Source organism: Gymnogyps californianus, chromosome 24 (genome assembly GCF_018139145.2).
Source record: "Gymnogyps californianus isolate 813 chromosome 24, ASM1813914v2, whole genome shotgun sequence".
Lineage (NCBI taxonomy): Eukaryota > Metazoa > Chordata > Aves > Accipitriformes > Cathartidae > Gymnogyps > Gymnogyps californianus.
Genome location: NC_059494.1, coordinates 4778900 through 4801157, shown reverse-complemented (window position 1 = coordinate 4801157; position 22258 = coordinate 4778900). Strand labels below are relative to the sequence as shown.

Genomic DNA, 22258 nt, shown 5'->3' with positions numbered 1-22258 from the left:
TTTCCCGCTGCTGCCCAGCGGCTCGGGGCACCGCGTGGGGGGCAAGAAGGGTTTGCACAGAGCAGGGATATGGCCCACGCTGCCCCAGGCACCGCGGGCATCGCCTCGTCTCGCAGTCCCAGGGGCTTGGGCTGGACTTCTGCACCCACCGAGTGGCACCGGTTTTGTCCCCATTTCCTCCAGCTCCTCGGCTCGCCCCGGCAGGCTGATGTGCCGCGGAGAGGCACAGACCACTGAGAGCTGCGAAGCCGGTGACAAGTGCTGGGGGAAGGCTGGGCTCTGCTGCAGAGCCGCTTTGTGAGGACGCGGAGGAAACAGCAGCGGCTGCAAGTTGAAGGGATGCTCCAGGGAAGCCTGCCCAGGCCCTCCCCGCCTCCGGGATGGCTCCAGCACCCATTCTCCCCGATCTGGCCACAGGCAGAGCAGACCCAGACTCCGGAGCACGCATCTAGTCAACACTCTTTTATTAAAAACAATTACAAAAAGTTACAGGTTACAATAGTTATGTACAACCCAAAAACCTCTTACCAACCACAAACCTCTGGTTTTACAGTGTTACGGCGCCCGGGGGTGGAGGTGACGGCAGCCCGTGGGTCCGACGCTTGCTCTGACCCACAGTGACAGCACGGGTGGAAGTGGTCCGCTTTCCCCCTAACATCCCACAAGACAGGCAACCTCCCCACCCCACTCCAGAAGCCTCATTTTAGGGTGTCCTAGCTGAACCGTGGGGAAAGGAAGGGGAAATGACTGAGGTCCCCTGGCCTGGCAGGACTCGTGCCTGGAGGAACGCACCCTGCGGCAACGTTCTGCCTTCCCCAAGCCCAGGTGGTGGGATGAAGCCAAGCAACCAGCTCCCCAAGCAGGAAACCAACGCACCGGGTCCATGTTAGAAAAACGTGGACCTGTTTTCCAGGGAAGGCAGCTGCTGTGGGAGAGGGCCGGGGAGCTGGGACTGCCTGTCAAGTAACGGGGGAACCTTGAGGCAAGAGCCTCGTTGAAATCCAACGTGGCTGCACGATAGATCAGCGGGCTGCTCCAGGTACGCTCCGTCACTGCAGCCAGGGGTGAAGATAAACGGGGGGATAAACAAGGGGAAGAGGCAGAAGTGGGAACAAACCTTCCCTCCCTGGTTAGGAAGCACTGAACTTTCTCTCTGTCTCTCCCACGGCCTGGGCAGGAACAGCGTCGTTCCCTGCAGGCGATGGGAGAGGGGGACAAGACAAGGTATCCAGAGGCTGCTTCAGGTGGAAGACCCACGGCAGGGAAGGAGGCGGCTGCAATGCTTGGCAAAGGCGGGCTGCAAGGAGAGCCAGATGCGACGTGCCCTGCGGAGCGCTGGGGGAGCGGCAGGGAGCTGCACAGCCCGAAATTTGGGGTAACGAACAGGCTGGGAGCCTGTGCCACTGCCTGCCAGAGGAACCACGGAAGGGCTCAGCAATAACAGGAGCCTTTACAGTCCCCGCTTCTCCTGGTGGCTTCAGGAGAGCCTGGCAGAGGTCAGGCGCTGGAAGCCACATCCTCGTCTCCGAGGACAGCAGTGGGACAGCAAGAGCCTCCCAGGGCTTGCGCACATACCAGCACCCTCCGGCCCACACAGAGGGGCCCGAGCAGGACACCCCTGCCCGTGGCACACAGCCCAGCCCCACGCTCCTCCCCACCGCCACGCTGGGCACAGAGGTGGGACTGGTCAGGAGGACGTGCCGGGCGACAGGCAGCATGTCCCCAAACTCTGAGCCCAGCACCAGCAGCCGGGGTACAAAGGAGCGAGCCGGACCCGGCTCCGACAGGAACCGAAGCCCAGTAGCTCCCCTGCCCCACTGCCACCGGAGCAACACAGCCAGCCCGTGCCAGGGAGGCGGGGGCCAGCACCACACCAGCCACCACTGGGAAGCAATGCCAGTCCCTCCTGGGAGGGACGAGGCGATCGCTGCTCTATTAATGGGGCTAAGCTGCCGCCTGGACCTCACCTAAAAGACCTCATCTATCAGGGACCGCTTCAATCAGCTCTGTTGTTCCGCCAACGGCAACGGAGCCTGGGCGGAGAGAGACCACCAGAGCCGTCCAGTCTGCCCGTGCCCCTGCCCCAGTCGCCACAAGTGCGACAGAGACACTCTTGACGGTTGCTTTTGTCCAAGGGGCCTGGCAGACAGTAACTGGGTCTTTTGCTCTTCTTAAAACACCCAACATGTAAACTAGCTTAAAAGAATAATTTTTACCTATTGCTTTTGCTCTTGCCTGCATCAAGTCCCTGCTATCAGGGACAGACTGGTGGGGAGTGCTGCAGACTGCCAGGGGCCACCCTAGCTAGGGGTGCAATCTTAGCTGCACCTAGTTCCCCCCAAAAACCTTGATCCCTACATACAAGCTCGCTGGAGACATGCTGGAAGCTCAGGGTCAGGGGAAGGACAGCTTGTCCTAACCTGCAAAGACATGATGCCTGCTCTTACCACTGTCCTCCCCAGCACGGCTCCTCCCCGGGAAGGCTGCAAGTTGCTGCTTGGCTCTAGGAGCCACGTTTGTCCCAGCCCCGCGGTCCCTTGCCTCGCTACTACACGCACGGCTCCCTGAGGTCTGGGCAAGGTCTGACACTTGTGCTTTCCCCCTTTTCCAGCAACTGCAGAACCAGGATGCCAGCCCTCGCTGAAGAGATCACCTGGGTCGCAGCAGGCGGTAATTCCCCTGACCCCATCTCATTCCTCTCCGACCTGCTGCTCCCACCACACGCTCTCAGAGACGGCCTCCCTCTTTTGCAGCTCTGGCTTTCTCCTCCACAGTGGGACCGCACTAGGATCTCCTCCCAGATGGCTTGATCCTCGGCTCTCACCACCCCTTGCTTGCCATTCACACACCAGCTACGCAATCCACTCACTTTACAGCTTCCTGCCCAACTTTCTTCCATCTCCCCCCGTTTCCAAACACTGCAGGAATCTACCAGCTTTGGAGTACAGAGGCAGTTTAAGTTACATTTGAAAAAAAAAGAAAAAGATCTACCTTTAACTGAACCAGAAAGATCCTTCTGCACGTATCCAACCTACCTCTAAAAGCTTCTCCTAGGAACCAAGAAGTTCTCTCTGGTTGTGCTACTCAAAACCACCTTGCCATGCCTACAAGGCAATTGTTGTACCACAGAGTATCCCTCAGGTGGAGTAAAGAGGATCTGAGAGCCACTATCTGGACACAGGGACCTGCAAGCAGTGAGCTGGTGCCGTTCAGCTGCGCCAGCAGCAGTCCTTAAGTCCCATAGATACCTGCGAGTGCATGGGGAGTCTGGGGTAGCATGCTGCTGCGTACAGGTGGACAGTGTTACTCTGAGCATTTATTGCACTGCTTCAAAGAGGTGGAGGAGGAACGGGAGAGAGAGAAAGCGCAAGTCATCGTTTCACTTTAGCATCTTCTTTGATCTTCCAGACCATCAGCTCCATGCAAGCTCTGGCATCCTCGCTGGAGTCGTGCCCTTCCACTGGGGACAGAAAGAGAAGGACGGCAGTTACCTCCTCGGCCCAGGCAGCCCCTCTGCTGCACAAGGGCTGCCTGCTCACAGCACGAAGCACAGAGGAAGGCTTCCCAAGACGAGGTCCTGCCTGACGCTGCTGGCCCAGCTGCTCGCTGCCCCCTGCCCCAGCAACCACACGGGCATCTGTCATCACCGTGAACCACGGTGACGGATTCAAAGTAGAAGAATTGCCACTGAACGTGTTTTTTGCTGGACTTCAGCCTGACACTGTTCCCTTGTTTAAATTAAGGGCTGAAGTCCTGGTAGTCTGTAGGCCCTCAGGCTATGGAGTAGCTGGGCAGAGAGGCCTCGATTTCCCCAGCAGTATGTTTACAGTGTGCTCAAGGAAGACAGAAAGGAACACACCGTGCTCCAAACAGAAAGGTCGATCTCAGTTTGCCAGAGAGAGAAGGGTGGGCATGACATGAGGCCAGGCTGGATGGGGCTTTGAGCAACCTGGTCTAGTGGAAGGTGTCCCTGTCCATGGCAGGGGGGTTGGAACGAGATGATCTTTAAGGTCCCTTCCATCCCAAACCATTCTATGATTCTATGACATGGCCTTGACAGAGCTACCTCTGGCCTTCTCACACCACTTCTCTGGTCCCCCCCTTAGCACAGAGAGGGAAGAAGCAAGTGCTGCTGGCCCTCAGAACAGGGTTCAAACTGAAACTGTCTGTGGCAGAGACTTCATATGCTGGCCCATTCACAGCTACTGCCAGACACTATGCAGGAAAAAAAAAGATTAGGAGCAAGAGGATGGGGCTTGGGGAGAGCAGAGGAAGGCAGGTCCAAGGAGCCCACATCCAGGTGGGACGGGACATGAGACCCTCACTCTCAGCTCCTCCTTGGTCTCACCATTGTCCTGGATGATGCGCTTGAGGTAGTCTGCCATCAGCGTCCGGAGAGCCCGTTTGTAAGGCAAACCCAGCCGGTGGGGAAAGACAATTGCAGTATCCACCACTGTGCCATGGATAAGCTGGAGGGAGGGAGCAGGAAAGAAACATGCTTATTTTCCCTCTCCCACAGGGAAAGACACTCCTTAGGATTAACCATGCTAAAGCAATCTTCCGGTCAGCCTCTCAGGCTCTATGTAATGCCGTCACCAAGCTCCAACCCAACCAGTCTTGCAAGAGGCTCTGGCTGAATCAAAGATGACTCCCCCTTGAAGGGTGCGTGTACACAGGCTTCCCAATGCTCTGCCAGCCAACATACCTGCCCTCAAAGCCCTGCCTAACTCCACATTCAAATCAGCAGAAATTCAGGGCTGATTCAGTTCATGTAACTCAAACGACAGGACAAGTCAATCCTTAATACCCTGGCCTGGAGAAGCTGGCATACCTCAGAGTGTGTTTCACAATGAAAAACTAAGCCGAGGAACCAGTTGAGCCCACAAAGCTTGTAACAGCTTTTCAACTGCTTCTCAGGATGTGGACAGAAGTGGGAAGGACGTGCAAGTCAAAACTGTACCTAACCCATTGTACATCACACTGGTTCTACAGAAAAGGCCTAACCTTCAAGGTGCAAACCAACCTGAAAACCTCCAGTCCGTCAGCAATGAGTCAACAGGAAGTTTTTAACCAGCATCGGCTTAGCAAGAATGAAATGGGAACAAGGAGAACTTGTACTTCTGGGCATAAGGAAGTACACAGCAGATGGGGGGGAGGCCCTGGCTGGTCCCACGTCCAAGTCAAAGTGCCTGGGCACACAGGAAAGGCAAGAGGTTTGCTGTCCTCTAGGTATGAAGTGTCATCATGCTGGAGGAACTGAGGATGCTGAGCAGGTCAACATGCTAGCTACGCTGCACCAAGGGGCCCCGCTGGAGGACCAAAGGCCACATCTGAGAGAGTCCATAAACAAAGGGTAAGCTGGCTTTTTTTTAACTCCTAATTTCTTACTCTCAGGCTAAGACAAGATTAATTCTCTGTTGCCAAGAATACATGTTCAGTGAGAGCTAAAGGAACGTGGATGAAGGCAGTCCCACATCCTGAGTACAGGAGTAAAATGCAAGGTTTAAGAGATAAACCTGTATGCCTGACGAAAAGACGGCTCTGCAAGTCTTGACACAGGATGACTCAGACAGGACCCTGATAATCCAGTCTCCTCATCTGCCTCGACTCTTCCTAGGCACCAGCTAACGTTGCGCGACAACCCGTAACTTCGTCATTAATAGTTTCATAGCCCAGCTCCGTAAATGCCCGAGAACAGCTGCAGTTTAACAGAAACAACCTGCTACGCTCTTTGGAGTATAAAACTGCCAACATTATGGATCATCTCTCCTAGACTGCAGCCAAGTTTGGCACCCACCCAGGCACAATGATAATTACTTATGTAGATCAGGAAGACTGAGGAAACAGGATAATATAGCTTTAAATAAAAATTGAAATGCTATCACCATTTGGAGCTTGCCATGGCCATTAGCGAGATGTCAACTTTACTGCCACAGCCTTCAGACATTACGACTTGACATGCCACTGCCTGTCACGCTCTGCTATATTGCTCTCGGGTTCATTCTCTTGGCAGCGTCTGCGATGCTAAGAGAAAATCATGCCTCTAAGAGGCCAACGCAGTCATCTTGTGCTGATAAAACTGTAAATAATTTTTTTATGATGATGATGAACTCTCTGAGAGGCTGGGATAAAGGGTGCCATGGAGAGGTAAAGTGCTTTGCAGGCATTAAAACCTCCTGCTTCCAAACCATCGCCATGAGTTGGCAGCCACAGCTTCTTCATCAAAGAAGCTGCACGATGAAGAATGGCTGGAGGAAGTTCTGGCTTGTGAGCACAGACTAAAGACTCAGCTCCTGCCTGCCGCATCCTTTCTTGGTGACCCTGGACAAGCCCCTGGGGATCTATGTTCAGAGTGCAAGGGGAGAGGACAGCCCTCCCTTGCAGGACAGCAGAGATGGCTGAGAGACATCCAGGCTAGACTGACGAGGGCCAGGCAGGATACAAGACAGATAAAAGGTCAAAATAGATTGATCAAAGTAACACCACAAATCACAGCAAAGCAGACAGAGAACCTCAGAGAGAATAGACATTTTAACATTAGAAGAGAAGCCATGAGAATTATCTCCAGCGGCAGAGACAACGAAGAGGCTTGTCCTGTTTCTAAAATAGTTAGTGTGGGCACCCAGAGGGCACAGGGGACTCCTGAGCCTCCCCTGTTCATGCCCTGACCCTGGCTGAGCACGTCTTCAAGCCAGTCAAAGAATGCTGACACCAACAGAGGATTCTTGACTATACGGCAGGGGTAAAAGGCAAATGATTTGAGATCAGTCCTTCCAACGAGCCCTGCTCTATTCACCCTCCCCAGTCACCTCTAGAGAGGGCTGTCATCCTGGGCAGCACCAGTCACTAAAAGCTGGGGTGACACGAGTGACACACATGACCCACTCCCTTGCTCTTCCACCACAGACAGCTTCCCACTGGCTCAGAGACAAGACAGATCTACTGTGTCCTCCTGGTTCTTGGAAATCAACAGTTCCTAAATTTAAAGGAGACGTATAACACACACCAGGGTGGGAAAGAACCAGAGGGAGATGTAAACGCAAGGCATGCAAGTTACCTTTAGTGCAAATAAGTCGCTTTCCAAGCTGTGCCCTATCAATATGGTATCTGCACTGAACATGTTCAGTAGGACGGCTTGGACATCCCGCAGGGTGATACTAGTGTTCTCCAGGTCCTCTTCTGTCACACCTGAGAATCTACAGAGCAAAAGCAGAAAGGAGGGCTTCCTTCACTAAAGGAAGGCCTCAAGGCCCAAAGCGTCTCAGCCATTAGGAAGCGGTGGTCAGTGGAGTTTCAACAAGTGCTCCCAGCCATTGCCCCGAAGCTCCTGATTCTGAGTGCAGACCTCTGACCCCAGGAAGACCGTCCTTACCTGGTGTTATAGTCCACCACCTTGGTGTCTGGTTTGACGAAGGTGTCGTACACCACTTTCAGGTCAGAGTTGATCACAGTTACTCTTGTCAGCTCCAGTCCTTGCTTAGTGTAGCACTGCAAGCAACAGAGCAGACATGAAGACAAGTGCATGCCAACCACAGCATGGTATCCATGGAGCCATTCACCGAAGTACTGCACCTCCCAAAATGCAGCACATCTAGTGTAGCAAGGCCAGCCAGCAAACACTGCTCAGTATCGGCCAGCTAGCTACAGCTTTTCAAGGGTGCACGCAGTCCCCAAACGAAACACACATTGCTAAAACTAATTAATAAGAGCTAATTTAGATGTACAGGATCAATATGATTTAGAGTCCACAGCAGAAAGGAAAGAAGATGGTAAGGAAACAGAGCTTTCCTTCAGCCACTTGTATCACATCCTTGGCCTTCCCCAAAAACCTTTATTTTTCTTGCGCATTGCCCCTATCGTTAGGAACCCACCATTTCACAGTCTAACGCGTAGATGCCAGGGTAGCCATCAGTCGTAGGCAACTTCTCAAAAGTCTTCACAAAGCCATCGAGGCTCTCCTTTCGCCCATCGTGGACATGTTGCTTAAAGAAGAAAAAAAAGAAAAGGGACAATTGTTGATGGTAGGAACAAGAATCCAAAAAGTCTACTTCAACAGAACCTCCCACTTAAACAAAAAGATTTTTTTTATCATTTCTTAAGGTTAATGAGGAATAACTTTTGCCTACCAGTCAGACTGAGAAGTTCACCGCAATAGCAAACATAGCCATGTGCAACCCCGATTCCAAAGCCAGATCATCATATTGATGGCATCATACTGACAGCTCATGTAGGAGCAGGACTTCACACATCTAGGGACAAGTAGCTTTCAACTTTCAATTCGGAGTAGAATTACTCAGAAAGGGTCACACTGAGGTCTCACGCTGATCTAACTCCAGCTGCTGGTTCCTGGTTTAGCTTGTGGCTGAGACATGCCCAGGTGCAGGATCCTAATCCCAGACATCCCTGTTCGAGCATTAGCATCAGGTGTATCATAGCCCATAGACGGCACGAGAAACTGGTGTAATGAAGTACCAGAAAATGTCAATGTGTGCACACAAATAAAAGCCACTGTATTCCAAAGCCAGACAGTTCGCAGACAAACAGGAGCTACTGCCTACCAGCACTTGAGGCAATAAATAGAGAGTATTTCCAACCACTCTTCATTATGCCCAGCTAAAGCTCGAGGGTCAACAAGATCCAGCACAGAAGAGCTCCCCGAGCTAGCAGGAAAACTCAGAATGAGTTCACGAGTGGCTTAAGCCAATACGAGACTAAGCCACTGTTGCAACAGGCACTCTCACTCTCGTCTCCTCCGCAGCCACAGATCCCACCCTACTTGGTCAGCCTGAAAGCCTTCTTTGCAGGGGGAGTTTTAAACAGGATGATTGCACTGATCCAGTTACCTGCACCACTGCACCAGCGGGGAAGCAGGAACACGTAATCGAGGGCAAGGCAGAGGTTGCGACAGCCCTTTTGCCCACTGACATGGTTTTAGGTCAAATTAAACTGCTACACCACACTCAGAGGTGACGCGCTCTCTCTCCCTTATTCCCCAGTGGGGTTTTTTGTTTTGTTTAAGTTTTGTCTATCCCTACATCTCAGCGTATTTGCACACAATCACAGCAGCCTGCGTACTGCCTCCTTCATCGTGCTTCTCACAGATCTCGCCCTACAAGGAATCAAACTGTACTTGTTCGTCTCAGGATAGAAAGCCTGGAGAGATGAGGAACAGAGGCACTTGTAAAGCTGAAACCTGAAGGCAGAGGGATAACCAAAGCAAGGATTTGCCTATTTTCCTGCACAGGTTATTACTGCAGGTACAGCCAGAGTGCAGAGAACTGCATCATTTGAAGTTAACAAGGTAGCTGGGCCAACACTGAGTCCAATCTCTCCCTGTATCCAAAGCCAGCACTGCTCAAAGGCTGCATGGTTCATTGCTTCCCAGGAGCAAGAGGCCACACTTGTCCATTCTGCATCTATGCCCATGAATCTGACTGTTTTGTTAAAGAAATGGGTAGAGCAGATTACCAGGCCAATAGATAGTAAACATTTCTCTCCCGTGCAGCCTGATCCCTTCCCTCCCCCTGTAATACAATATAACTGGACAGTGCAGGAAAGGAAAAAAACAGTTAGGTGTTTTTCTACACTAGTTGATGTTCTGCAACTGTCCAATTCTTCCTTGCTGAGAGGAGGGCAGAAAAGTTGCTGCTGTTTTTCAGACCAGAGAAAGAAGCAGACTCAGTTATCACAAAGACCAGCAGCTCCAGACTCCTTCGCTCCTGGGGAGCAGTAGGTACGAGCACAGCTCCATCCTGCCATCTCCTGCCGCACTAGCTAACTGCAGCATAATCCAGACAGGCACATCTCAAATGTGTTTGGAAGGAAAAGACGCAGACATGCTTTTCTGACCAGCTACAGATCTAGTTACTTAGAACAGTGTCTTATTACAAATATTGGCTGTTTTCAATGCCCTCCTTCAAAGCTGACAGATACTGTGCTCCCCAGTAGCCCAAACATCCCCATATCTCAGTGCATACTCTCATCCTGAGCAGGCTGTGAACTCCAACCTTAAATCTACCAAAGGATGCTGTAAAACTCGCTCATTTGGATGAGAAAACCAAGAAAGCCAGAACATAGCAATCTGTAGCAGCACAACAACTAGGAGGCAGATGCGAAAGGATGCCTGAGCCCTGGAGCACTGGCGGCATGCTTCATTGAGTAAGAGACTATTAGCGAGACTGTATGTTTCTTAAAAGGCCATGAGGTTTTATGGTCTACAACAGCCATGCAAAAACATGCGGAGAAGTCGTGTTTTTATAGCCCCATCAATTTCTCCTGACTTCCCTGCTGGATGTTTTTTGGAACACTGATTAAAAAGAGATCCTAATTTCACATGAAAAAGAAACAGGAGAAGCAGCAGCCTGCCTGATCCCATCCATGCTTCAGACTGGGCAGGGCAGGCTTTTAGGGTGCCCAGACAGACAATTCTTGCTATTTTAACAACCCTTGAATTTTGCCCCAGAATTCACTTCCTAGCTCTAGCTTTTGGCCAGAACAAGAAGGGCACACACCTCTCCAGAACCTACAGCCAGCCTTGCTGGCCCTGTATCGCTCGAGGTCTTTCAAACAGTGGGACAAGAAGATGCCTTATAACAGATACGCTCTGGGAGCCCCTTCCACTGGACATGACCCTTTTAGATCCCCTCTCACTTGGTTCTGCATCATGCTCCTCTCCCCTGTGTGGCAGCTGCCAAATACAAAAATGTCACTGAAACAAGTGACGAGGAACATCCCCAGAGACCTGAGGGAGAGGCAAAAGATGGATTGCTCCCTTCAGTCAATGGTTTGAGAGGACCAGTGATGCCAGGCTGGGAAGCCAACTCTCCTTTGCCTAAGGAAGAAAAAAAAAAAAGGCACCTGCGCAAAGGTGTCCCAAACAGTGTTCAGCTCTATCAAAGCGCCAAAACTCCATTCCTGAGCAGGTTGTTCATTCTGCTTTCTAGTGCTGGGATCCCTTCCCTCTCTCCCTCCTCAAGAGAAGTAATATTTATAAGTTACAACAGGCTTCTTGGGAAGGTTGCTCCCCTTAATACAAAGGGCATGCAGTAAACAGAAAACTAAGAAAAGATTTGGCCTACAGCAGAAAGTTACCTTAGCATGGGCACCTGAGAAAGGAAAAAATGGGAAAAAGGTTTTGGCACACTGTTCTCAAGGCCCCAAGACTGCTCCTTAAAAAGAATCCCTTATTTCTCACTTCTTCAGTGTTTCCCTAACGAGGTCTGTATATGAGCTTTTGCTGGGCAGCTTAATCCACTGGCATTTGCTTAGAACAAATGAAACCACCTCACTCCAGACAGCTGAGTCTCCTCCTTCCTGCCAAGCATTGAATTTTCCTACCTTTGCATAGCAAAAGATATTTAAAAGTACTTGGTTTCCCCCCTTAAGGGAAGCCACCATTCTTCTAAAGGCTTAAGCAACAATTACACAGCCATCACCACTGTAAGCAGAGGACAAACGTCATTGAGAATAAAAAGGTGTTGCTCAAGAACTTACTTTAGCAACCTGGCAGCCTGGTGAACCCACAGCTCCCGAGCAGCAGCTGTAATGAGTTTCCCATCCACCTGGCACTGAAAGAGCAAGAGATAGGAGTCAGAGAGAAGAGACCCGTTAACAAGAGACCTAAACTTTAGCTCTTACATGCAGAGATACCCTGGATGAGCACAGCAACAATAATGTGTCAAACAAAGGGGAAAAATAAGTATGGATTCACATGCAGCAATCTAGAGTTTAAGTCTCATACTCAGCCAGACAAACTCCAGAAGCCACCTGGATGCTCTGATGGAAAACCACAGCAGAGCTCAAACTAGGTTAGCATCTTGCTGCAAATGAATTCAACCAAGACCAGTAAACTCTGCTGAGCAGTGACAGACGTCTAGTGGTCCCAAGTCAGCCTCCTAAAAAGACTGATTTTTTCAAAAGGCACAGGAAGGTTTGTTTTTTCCTTTTACTTTTTTTAAACTGAAAGATGAACAACCTCTGCTCCAGCCCCAGCGTCACATTTTCGGGACCGTACCACTACTTCCCAGCAGCTCTTTGCAAGGCTATTTCAGCAGCAGCAGGGCCACCCAGTGACAAAACTAGGAACTGTCACAACCTGTGAGCGTGACAAGCCCCAAAAGCCACAAAATGTTCCACAGCAACTCGAACCCGAGGCAGACTCTGTGTTCGGAGCTAGAGCACGGCTAGCATGTGACTAAGCCCTCTTTGAAGAGATATACCTCTCTGCTTGCGTAGCCTTCCCCAGTGATGGACACACTCCTCTTTGCGAATGCAGTTTCCAGAGGCTGAGACCATGTACTCGGTGCCACAGCGACAACAAATCCTGCAGGAGGCTTTAAGAGAAGAGAGAAGCAAGAGTCAGGTCACTAGAAATCCTTCACCTGTTAAGCTTGGCCAAAGCACAAGTAAATCGGAATCATTCAAGCCCCAAACACTGCTAAAACAACTTTTCCTGTTAAAAAGGATTCCAAATGTTGTTTCCAACTCCCATAAAAGACAGAGCAATCCCTCTGAAAATGCAGTCCTGTAGCATTTGCCCCCCAAACACTTCTCAGAGGCAAACATAAGATTCCCTGGTGGTTTTGGTGCGCAACATCAGCTTCAACGCAGTTCACATCAACATTTGCTGCATTGTTTCTCCATCCACAGCAAATTACGTTGTACTCTAACACAGTTATTTTAAGAAACAGGATAAATAAGTCATTCTTTGGACATCAGAGCTAATGAAGCCTGGTTTCCAGGGGATCTGTGCCTTATCACTTCCAAATGACATTCGAGTTCTTCCTGGGCACAGCTTTTCTGTAAGGATTCTGCAGCATCTAAAAACGGAAACGCTTACAGCACAGCCTGGCGCACTGAGAGAGCAGTTACGGACTTCTCCCTCCTGTCATCTGTGCTTGTACTGCCCACAATTCAGAGAACAGAGATGCAAAAAGCCACAGTGAAGGAGCTGGATGTCATGCTTCTGATCTCCATGCAATTCCTTGAGTTCTAGTCTGAGCATTTAAACTGCTAGCACATTCCCAGCTCTGCATAACACTAGTCTAGACCATTTTTGTCCACTGACCATGGTCGCAGCATTAACAGACCAGCAATAGCTTTAGTTAAGTTAAGAACAAATTCAAAGATCCTGCCACATCTGCAGGAAACTACAGAAACAGAACCAGGAACATGATCTCAGAATCGTATAAAGGAGCTGGCTGGTTAACTGGAGAAAAGGGCTCTAACAAATACAGTACTTGACAGTGTTAATGCAAGAGAGCTTTCGTCCAGGTTGCTTCAGCAACCACAGGACAAATGTAGACACAAGGTGTTAACATGGATGAGCACTTAACACACTTTAACAAGGTCTCTCCAAAGAGATGGTCAGAGGAGTGTGGCAAGGCACCGCAAAATATATCCTAAGTATGTGTTGTATCCCTGCTGCACCACAGCCTGCTCTAATCAGCGTCTGAGAAGCATAAATCAGATTTCAGGAAATTCAGACAGAGGAGGACCTCATCCTGTCCATCAGGAAACCTGAGGGATCATTTTGTCCAGGTGCAAAAAGGGCTTTTGGGAACTACTTGGCCCAGGGCTGTCAAGAGATCAAGCAGAAAACTGTGCAATCCAAACCAGTAAGGCACGACCCACTGCTTTGCAGCGGACCAGCCTGGCCCAATGTCAGTCCATATTCCACCGTAACAGCAGTTCATATGCACAGAGAGACAAAAAAAAAAAATCCTTCCCCTGGAAGAGGGGAGCATCATCAGATGCTGAACAGGAGCCTCTCGCCAACCATTTCCCTTGCAACAGCAGCAGGCAGCCTCCAAGTTAGTGCAACGAACTCGGAGTCAAAACCTGCACTGAGTGAGCAAGCGCAAAGCACGTGCCCTCACAGGGGGTGGCCGAAGGCAGCTCGGCCAGGGAGGCAACCTGACCAATTCATATTCTTTGGCAGCAATTAGCAACCTCACTCAGCCTCACAGCCCCACATGCCACAAACTATAAACCTTGTGTCAAAAATAACATTCTCGTGACGTGCAAGCTGAAGAAACTCGTTCTCTAGAAACGCAGCAGACTGCTGCGGCCACAGTCCTCTCCTCCGCGACCGGCTAGCCTGCAGAGACAGAGGTCACAGCCAAGGAGACCCATCACAGCAGGAGCAAATGGCTCAATGCTGAGACCAAGAACATCTTTATGCAAAAAGACCAGTTACAAGCAGGACAGGCGTCTCCAGTTGTAATGTATCTAGCAAACCTTGCAGAATGAAAGAGCCAGCAGAGCTTACAGTCAATTGTTTTCTTCTCCTCTGCAGTGAAGAGGACAGCACGGCCGGGCTTCTCTGGGTGAGGCATTGGGTAACCATTTTCTTTTAGTTGCTCCTCAGTCATGAGATATTCCTTTAGTCGCCGGTACAAGGCAGCTCCTGCACACAAAGACAATGGTGAAGCCAGATCACTTAAGTACGGGCTGTTTCTCTTAGGGTTTTTTGCTTTATCAAGCCTCCTGGCAGGGACTCCCACTATTTTGAACTTGCTTCCACTGCCTTTGTTCAGGATTGACAGGGAAATAGGTGTCGGGGCAGTATTTTTTTAAATCTGGTCATTGGTGCACAAGCTGATTTTTAACCTCTTCAACAACCAGCATTAAGTCTGGAAAACACAGCTGAAGCAGAATTCCTCCAAAGGGCCCATCTTCAGGCCTTTTTGTTACCGATGTGAGACTTCTCCCATTTTAATGTTTTAAATGCTCTAACTGATCATTTGTAACACAGCCCAAAGAACACCCCTCAAAGGCCACCCACAGCTAGCTAAAAAATTCATTATCAGAAGCTTTCTTCCTGCTGTTGATTTCAGGCTGCTCGTTTCATTTCACAGAATAATTATAACTTCTTGCACCCTGCTCAATATCTGTTCTTTCGCTGCTAGGTTAAACCCTTCCAATATTGCTGTGTACCCTTTGATGTTGCTTAGCTGAGCTATACAGGCCCTTTTAAGCCTTCTCCATGTCAATTCCTTCTGCTCTGTGGCCTCCCTGTCTCTTCTCTGATCTCCTCAACAATTTGCCTACATCTCTTGGCAACCAAAATACCCATAACCGATTTAAGCCAACATGAATAATGCTTGTGGCACAACCCTTTGGCTACGATATGACCTTACTATGACATTCATAAACGTGAAATTGAGCCCTGCAGATCAGATGGAGATATTTGTAAGTTTGCCTTTTAATCTGACAGGCACATTGTAAAGTACTGCTTCAGGGCAAGAAAGTTAAAGTAAAATCCAGACAGAAATAAAAGCCCAAAAGTCAGTAATACCCAAAACACAAGAGGCAGCTCTGAACAGTTACTGATGCTACATCAAAGCCACACGGACTACATCAGTGAACTCGCAGCCCAAAGCGGAGAAGCAAGGAAGGCGCTGATCAGAGTGGTGTACCATTCTCCGAGCGACTCTGCAGCACTGTACTGCAGTTAGGTAATAACTCATAACACTGGCCCGCAGATAAATCACAGCGCTTCACGCATCAGCCAGATCCTGCTCTCCCCAGTCACAGCATTATACCTCCAGTTAAAATTTACAGGTTACAGCCTTGCAGGAGCAGGGTCTTACCTGTTAAATCCTCTGCTCTCAAGCTCCCTGACCGGTTTAGAGTAAAGCTTGTCTTAGCAGCAAGCTTCCCTCCCAGCACAGCTTCATGGGACACCACTTTCTTGTTACTTGTCTCTGCAGCGAGAAGAAGGAAGAAGCAAAACAGCACAGAGGTCAGGTACCCAGCTGAGTAAGAGTAAGTGACTTCAGTCCTAGAGTTTGGGGCACTACGCATTGGCAAAAGGACTGCATTTATCCTCTTGAATTCTTGCTCTGCTCCAGAAATTGGCACGTGTAAGGTGGTGGCCTAGCATTTTCATTCCAGCACTATGGGGAGCTTTCTGTTTGCACTGTCAGCCCACAGCAACTTTTTTTAAGGGCAAGGACATTTTTACAGTTTCCCTGGAAACTCTCCTAGATCTACCTGCTTACTCTGCATAGCAAGCCCTCCTACTGACCAAAAGCAAGAGAGGACTAAGCACAGAAGCAACTGGACCCAGTCATGTGCTGCATGGTGGCATCACCCACCCACAGTGAGCAGCTTTGTTGTTAGGTCCCTGCAGACCAGACTCCCACGCTGAATCTTTCAACTTCTTTTAGAAAGGAGCTTCAGAGCTCTAGAATATGCTCAGCACATCAGATAATGGCAGAGAGGTGCTTTTTACTAATCATTAACTGGCAGCCCCCTCCTAAAGGCCAGCCTCCCAAGTTCAGCCGCTCTGACTAATGGCCATGAAGGTAATGAAGACAGAGGGGAGAAAAGGGAAGAGACCAGGAAAAAAAAATTCACAAGAACAGCACAAATTGATTGTTTAATGTACCCTCTCGAGAGCCAATAATGAAATGTCTTAACCCTCTTCGTTTCTCTCTTGAAGCTTAATGTGTGTAACAGATTTCTGCAGTGATGGACGAGTCTATCACTTTGAAGGCATCATGTGAAAGTTACTCCATTAGCGGGGCTTTTCATTTTAAAGAACTTGTGCTAAAAAAAAAAATCCATGTGGCATTATCTCCATTTAGGTTCAGACAGCCAACAAAGCATTGCAGAACTTGCCTCTTGAAGGCCCATTAAAGCTTGCCAGACTATAAAAAGCTAACTGGAGTTGTTTGCCTTTCAGCATAATGCTTCTGAGAAATGGGTCTGTCTTTTCAACAAGTTTCTTTCCGTGGCTTCTAATCCACGCAGGGCTCCGATTATTAAACCACAAACGTGGTACGTACTGTTCGTACTGGACGGGGAATTGGGCACTAGGCTTCGGAGCTTCTTTAAGGTGTTCACTGCCACATTCAGGTAGATGTTGCGACTGGTGCTACGTTCATAAGCCACCTTCTCTTCTGACAGAGCCTGCAAACAATGCAATTCATTACTACATACTCTCTTTTCACTACTGCTTTTGGAGAAAAGAAATGTTTGGCTCTTAAAATACAGAATCCAAGTATCAAAGCAAAAAAAATTGCCTGTCAAGGAATCAAGTAATAAAGTGGAATATGGCACAAATATATACTGGTTCTGGGGCCTGCTTAGGCAAGCAAGAGAAAAAAAAAAATTGTATTTTAAACAAAGTGCTGGAAGAAGCATTTTCATGTGAAACCTTCCCTGACAGATTAACAAAGCAGTTCTGGAACTGCCTGGGAAAGGCTGTTTTCCCCACTTTGGTGGCAGTGCAAGATCTCAACTGGCAAGAAAAGGAAGTCTGGCAAACGGTCACACCTTGGATGAAACAGGAACATTCCCCCTAGGGAGCTGTGAAGGTGAAATCCCACAAAAGAAATCCTCGTGGCATCTGCTTTGGTTACAAAACACACCACACAATGTCCCGTATTTACCCAACTAACATTAAATGCCAAAGTTTTCCAATAAAACGCATTACTTTCTCAACTCTGCTTTTGGAAATCCTACTATACTATTCCCTACTGCTAGAAGGCTCCTGAAAAGCCTCCTTAAAAGCCTTCATAGGCAGCAAGTTTTACCAATTACATCTAGCTCAAACACTTACCTCTGCTGAACACTTAGATTCCAGGAGGTGTTTGCTGCTGTACCAGAGCAAAAGGCCTTTTTGTCCAGCTTGACCATAATGCACATTCCCCTACATCCCTCTTCTGGCGTTACTAAAAAGATCACGCATGCTTTCCGAATGAAGGGAAAGATGGGATTTCCTACTGGAAAGCCCCACTGGAATTACACTTTCTGTTGTCCAGTCTCGAATTATTTAATGCCAGTCTCCTCTACAGAATTGTATGTGGATAGGAGAGTTTTCTGGGTTTGCTGCAATTTTAGAAGGTCTTAGCCAAGGCAGAGGATGTTATTCTCTGCTGCAGACTTTATTCATAAGAAGCAAGCATCAGCACAGACCTTGTCAAACGCTTCCTGGGAGGAGGAGCAGAATTTCAGGCACTCATCAATGAAGAGATTGAGATATCTTTGACGAATGTTTGTTGGGACTTTAGCACCAAATTCTGTGGGAATAACAGGCCTCTGTAAGCTGGCGCTCTAGAGATGAGACAGAGAGAGAAAGAGGCTATTCAGGGTTTTAGAAGTATGGTGCTTTGAGACTCTCACATTTCCTGCTATGTTATTAATAGTGGCATGACTTCCTTTCTGAAAATCTGCCCACAGCTAAACATAACACGCATCATTTTTGGTACTAAAAACGCCACTTGAAGCTTTTGTGCCACCTTCAGTATTTGAACTACTTCAAAAAACAACGCTGTTTCATTATGCAACTCATCCAGCAGCCAAGGACTCCCAGTAGCATTAGTCACAACACTGTATTTACACATACAAGCATTCCAGACCATGAAAATGATGACATTTACATTAAGAGATTCAAGATTAGGATGGTAGCAAGCACCATGCTTTGAATTGGAGACATGAACACATGACACCAGTTATGCGCACGACAGACACGGTTTTCTTTTGGGTACTCTGGCTGTGAAGAGAGAATGGGAGGCCCACTCCTGCCAGGCTGGCAGCCAGCTAAATCATCACACTTCCTGTGGGATTCCTGTAACTCTACTGCATTGGGTTTTTTCTTCCTTTTTTAATGCCAATCATGATGCTTCTGAAAGGATTTCCCCTTTAAACTGAATGACATGTTCTTCAGGCATAAAAACCGCATGTTAGACTGAGTTACAACCTACCACTGCAGTTTTCCATTGAACACCAGTTTATCCCCCAAATCACACAATTTGCCTCTTTTTCAGAGAAGAAACTGTACGTTCACCTCTAAAGCACCCAATTGTTTTGTCAGTCTTTCTCCACCCCACCCAAGAGATACCCATAAACCAAACCATCTGCTGCAATCTGTAATAAAAACAGCTCTACGGAAGGTATGAGCACATTCAAAGGGGAGTAACTGGTCCTATCTCAATGGGAAGAGTGCTCATTTTCCTCATGAGACTTCCACTTTGGATTTGGTCCTTTTCATTACATGTATGTATTTTCTCAACCTCTAATATGATACCCTTAAGCACCTCTGTAACACTGGTAAATATTTTATCCTTTCAGTTGTTTCTTTTATTTTTAATCAGCTTCAAGTTATATGTTACTATGGTGGCTTTTTGGGTGGGGAAGGAAGAAAATGACTTTTCACTCCTACAGAAATAATCAGAGTATGTTATGACATATCTTGACACAAGAGATCATCAATAAAGATATCTTTAATCAAGTCCTGGCACTAACCACATTGCTTGCCATCCACTCCAGCAAACAGCTTCTTATGCCATCCACACGCTGCTACATGAGGAACTCTATTCTGACTTGTCTTAGCGAGTAATATGTTCCCCAGTGCTCATGGGGAAAGGAGGGACTTCTTTGCTAAGGAACTCATTGCAACAGTACCCAAAGGCTGGGCAGGTATCCCAGGGGGCGGGGGGAAGAGAGAGTCTTTTCCCCAAATATTAACAGCAGCATGAAGTTTAAATGATCACATTTTAACTATATAGGTCACTGTGGGACATTATTCATAACCACCTTCCTCAGTATGGCCCACAAAGCTCAGGAAGGCCATTAATCCAGCCATGCCTTTTGAACACGAGAGGCTCCAAGCCCCTGACAAACAGCTACGCACCTAGCCAGAGAGCACAACAGAAGACTCAAACTGAAGATGAGTGATCAATATTCAAAGAGATCAGAGCAGCACTTAAGTATTGCTATCTTTTTAAGCTCCTACCCCTCAAGTGTTTAATTTTTTATACAATGCTATCAAGGCAAACCACAGGAAGAAACAAACCCATTTAATCAACCTAATCAAAACACCGCTCTTCAGAGTGTGCTAAGTTTGGAGCATCACGGTCAAACGTACCACTCTCAATGGGGAGTGACCAGAAAGATTTCAAATTTCTCTTACCTGTAAGGAGGGAACATGTGCTATCCTTTTCGGCACAATGGTACTGGTGGTCTTTGAAGCCATCCCAGCTAAGGTGCAAGCCTTCAGAGAAGGGGTGGGTGCTTCAGAGTCATTGGAAGGTGTGACACTCCTGCCAGCAACAGTTGTCTTACTACTCATGAGGCCTGCAAGAAACAGAAAACATATTTAGGTAGAAATCCTACCACTGGGCTTCAAGTTGCCAGAATGAACTTACTATAAAAGGCCCATGCTGCAAGCTGTGATTTTTTTCGAATGGAAGCCTCCAAAGGGATACAAATTGGGTAATTTTACCACCTTCCAGGCAAGGATGAAGGAATCTTCTGCCAGGAAACGTGCCTCATTTCTGTTTGTTTTGGGGTAACTGAGTCAGCAGAGTTTAAAGAGGTAACCCTGTCAGCTACAATGCACTAACTGCCCATCACGTCAGCTCTGAGTCCTTCCAACTACAAAGGAATACATTAATTAGTACTTCCCTCCTGTTCGTGCCACCTCTGAAGGCTTAAATGGAAGAGCAAATGGGGGCAAACATGCTCCAAGGAAGAAACAGAAAAAGAACAGGCTGAAGTGAGGGAGGCTGGGCGAGACAGACAGGGGAAGAGGGCTGTATGTCTAGTCTGTTGCTTTTCAGAACAGGATGGAATTTCTGAGGGGAAAGACCTTCCACTGGTCACTATCAGCAAAGATTCACGTCATGGCCGATGCTACACATCTCCTGATAGTTTCATATCTGCTCGGGAGAAATTTAAACAGAAGGCAGTGTCTTTTAACAGGGGGGAGGACGGGACAGCGATCACAAATAACGCTGCTGGCTTACTTTGTTTGGCTGCTGCAGAAAGGGCTACATTTGGCACGTGAGCAATCCTCTTCTTTTCTCCTGGCAAAGAAAGAGAGGCCTTTTGAACGGCCACAGCCAGCTGTGCCGCCTGCTGCTGAGCCAGCTGGATCCTCTGGTAACAGACCTCCTGAGCCGTGGGCGGACGGTACGGCCGGATTACGGGCTTGCTCGGGACCTCTGCCTGCACAGACAAAAAGGTTTTAGAGCCAGCACGCTCACCTGCTCAATCCCCCCCCTCTGGCTCCCATTCACCCAAGAAAGGTCTCTTTTCCTCAACCGCTCTCTGTTAGCAAATACAGGTTTTTGAGAGGAGAAGATCCCAACCGTCTTCCAGAACAAAATACTTGAGTCACCCACCAAAAAACATGACATTAATGATTCGCCCTCTGGCAAGGCCTCCCAGCACTCTAGCATGTTCCTAATTGGTAGGTGGTATTTGAACTGCTTGTTTAATGGCATGATGTTCCCCATCACTGTGCCTAACCCACTTCTGGACTCTGTCAATACTCTCAGCTCTACAATCTTGCACTAGAAAATGAACCTAGCCCCGTGCTGCCTACTGCATGCTTCTTTAGTTTATACTGCAATGAAAAAGTGACCAACTATTCTCCATTCCCCTTTGCTACACAATGCCGAGTTTTACAGCTCTCTGCCTCTCTGTCTTTCCCATGCTGAAGAACCAGTGTCATCTACCCTTGCATTACAGCAGCTCCCCACGTCTCAGCAGCCTTGTTTCAGGTCTCTAGTTCCTGTAACTACTTAAAAGTCTCACATATATGTATTTATGGGATGAGAGCATTACATAAACTGAGCTCTGAATTTTAAACAGGCTCTGCCCCTGCCTACTTCTGGAGGCATTTCACTGCTTCAGCCATTACTAGCACAAACAAGTTACACATGCATTTTCTTTGATGTCCAAATTTAGGTTGCAGGAAAGGTGCCAGAAATTATGTCAGCAAAGAGAGGAGTTTTCTAGCAGCAGAAGTACAAGAGAAGCAGCAGTAGTACAAACTTCTCCATACTACTTTAATAACCTTTGGCATCTGAGAAACAGGCCTTCCCTCCTGAAATTTCTTCAGAGAAGGGTGCGCTCGCACAGCCCATGTGTAACATGGCGTTTCTGAGACCGCAAATTGGGGGCAAGCTGGCACCTCCTGCATTCCTGGTCTCTGATGCTGACACCAGCTTCTGGATACCAAACTGAGTGCAGTCAGCCATTAAATTATAATTACAGACTTCCGAGCAGGACAGGACATTCATTTTCTGCCTCACCTTCCATTCCTTTGGCCCACCATGTTCCCCGGCAACTAAACTAGAACTCAGCTCCCTCCCCTTCTGCTTGCTTAGTCCTTGAGCTATAAATCACAAGCAAGACTGAGCAAATATTCAACCTGGAGGGACATGGCAAAGCACGAGCCTCAACTCTGCGTGTAAAAGCAGCAGTTCAGGTCTTACGGCACCTCCTGAACAGACTTGGCAGC

The 22258-nt window shown here is 48.4% G+C and overlaps 1 protein-coding gene across 2 annotated transcripts in view; it reads right to left on the bottom strand.

Annotated features, from left to right (window-relative positions):
• Nucleotides 1–415: 415 nt before the first annotated feature.
• Nucleotides 416–22258, bottom strand: part of REXO1 (RNA exonuclease 1 homolog) — a 42911-nt gene continuing 21068 nt past the window's right edge. Inside the window, exons 4-16 of one of the 2 annotated variants that reach the window (XM_050910405.1) lie at nt 20757–20958; nt 19922–20085; nt 17926–18063; nt 16794–16917; nt 15594–15707; nt 14270–14407; nt 12219–12332; nt 11494–11567; nt 7872–7982; nt 7373–7488; nt 7058–7196; nt 4349–4469; nt 448–3460 (exon numbers count right to left, since the gene is read on the bottom strand). In XM_050910405.1, the coding sequence (XP_050766362.1) occupies nt 3372–3460; nt 4349–4469; nt 7058–7196; nt 7373–7488; nt 7872–7982; nt 11494–11567; nt 12219–12332; nt 14270–14407; nt 15594–15707; nt 16794–16917; nt 17926–18063; nt 19922–20085; nt 20757–20958 (1644 nt within the window). In that variant the 3' untranslated portion in view covers nt 448–3371. Of the gene's footprint in view, nt 3461–4348; nt 4470–7057; nt 7197–7372; nt 7489–7871; nt 7983–11493; nt 11568–12218; nt 12333–14269; nt 14408–15593; nt 15708–16793; nt 16918–17925; nt 18064–19921; nt 20086–20756; nt 20959–22258 lie in introns of both variants that reach the window. The other variant, XM_050910406.1, reaches the window with a different exon arrangement.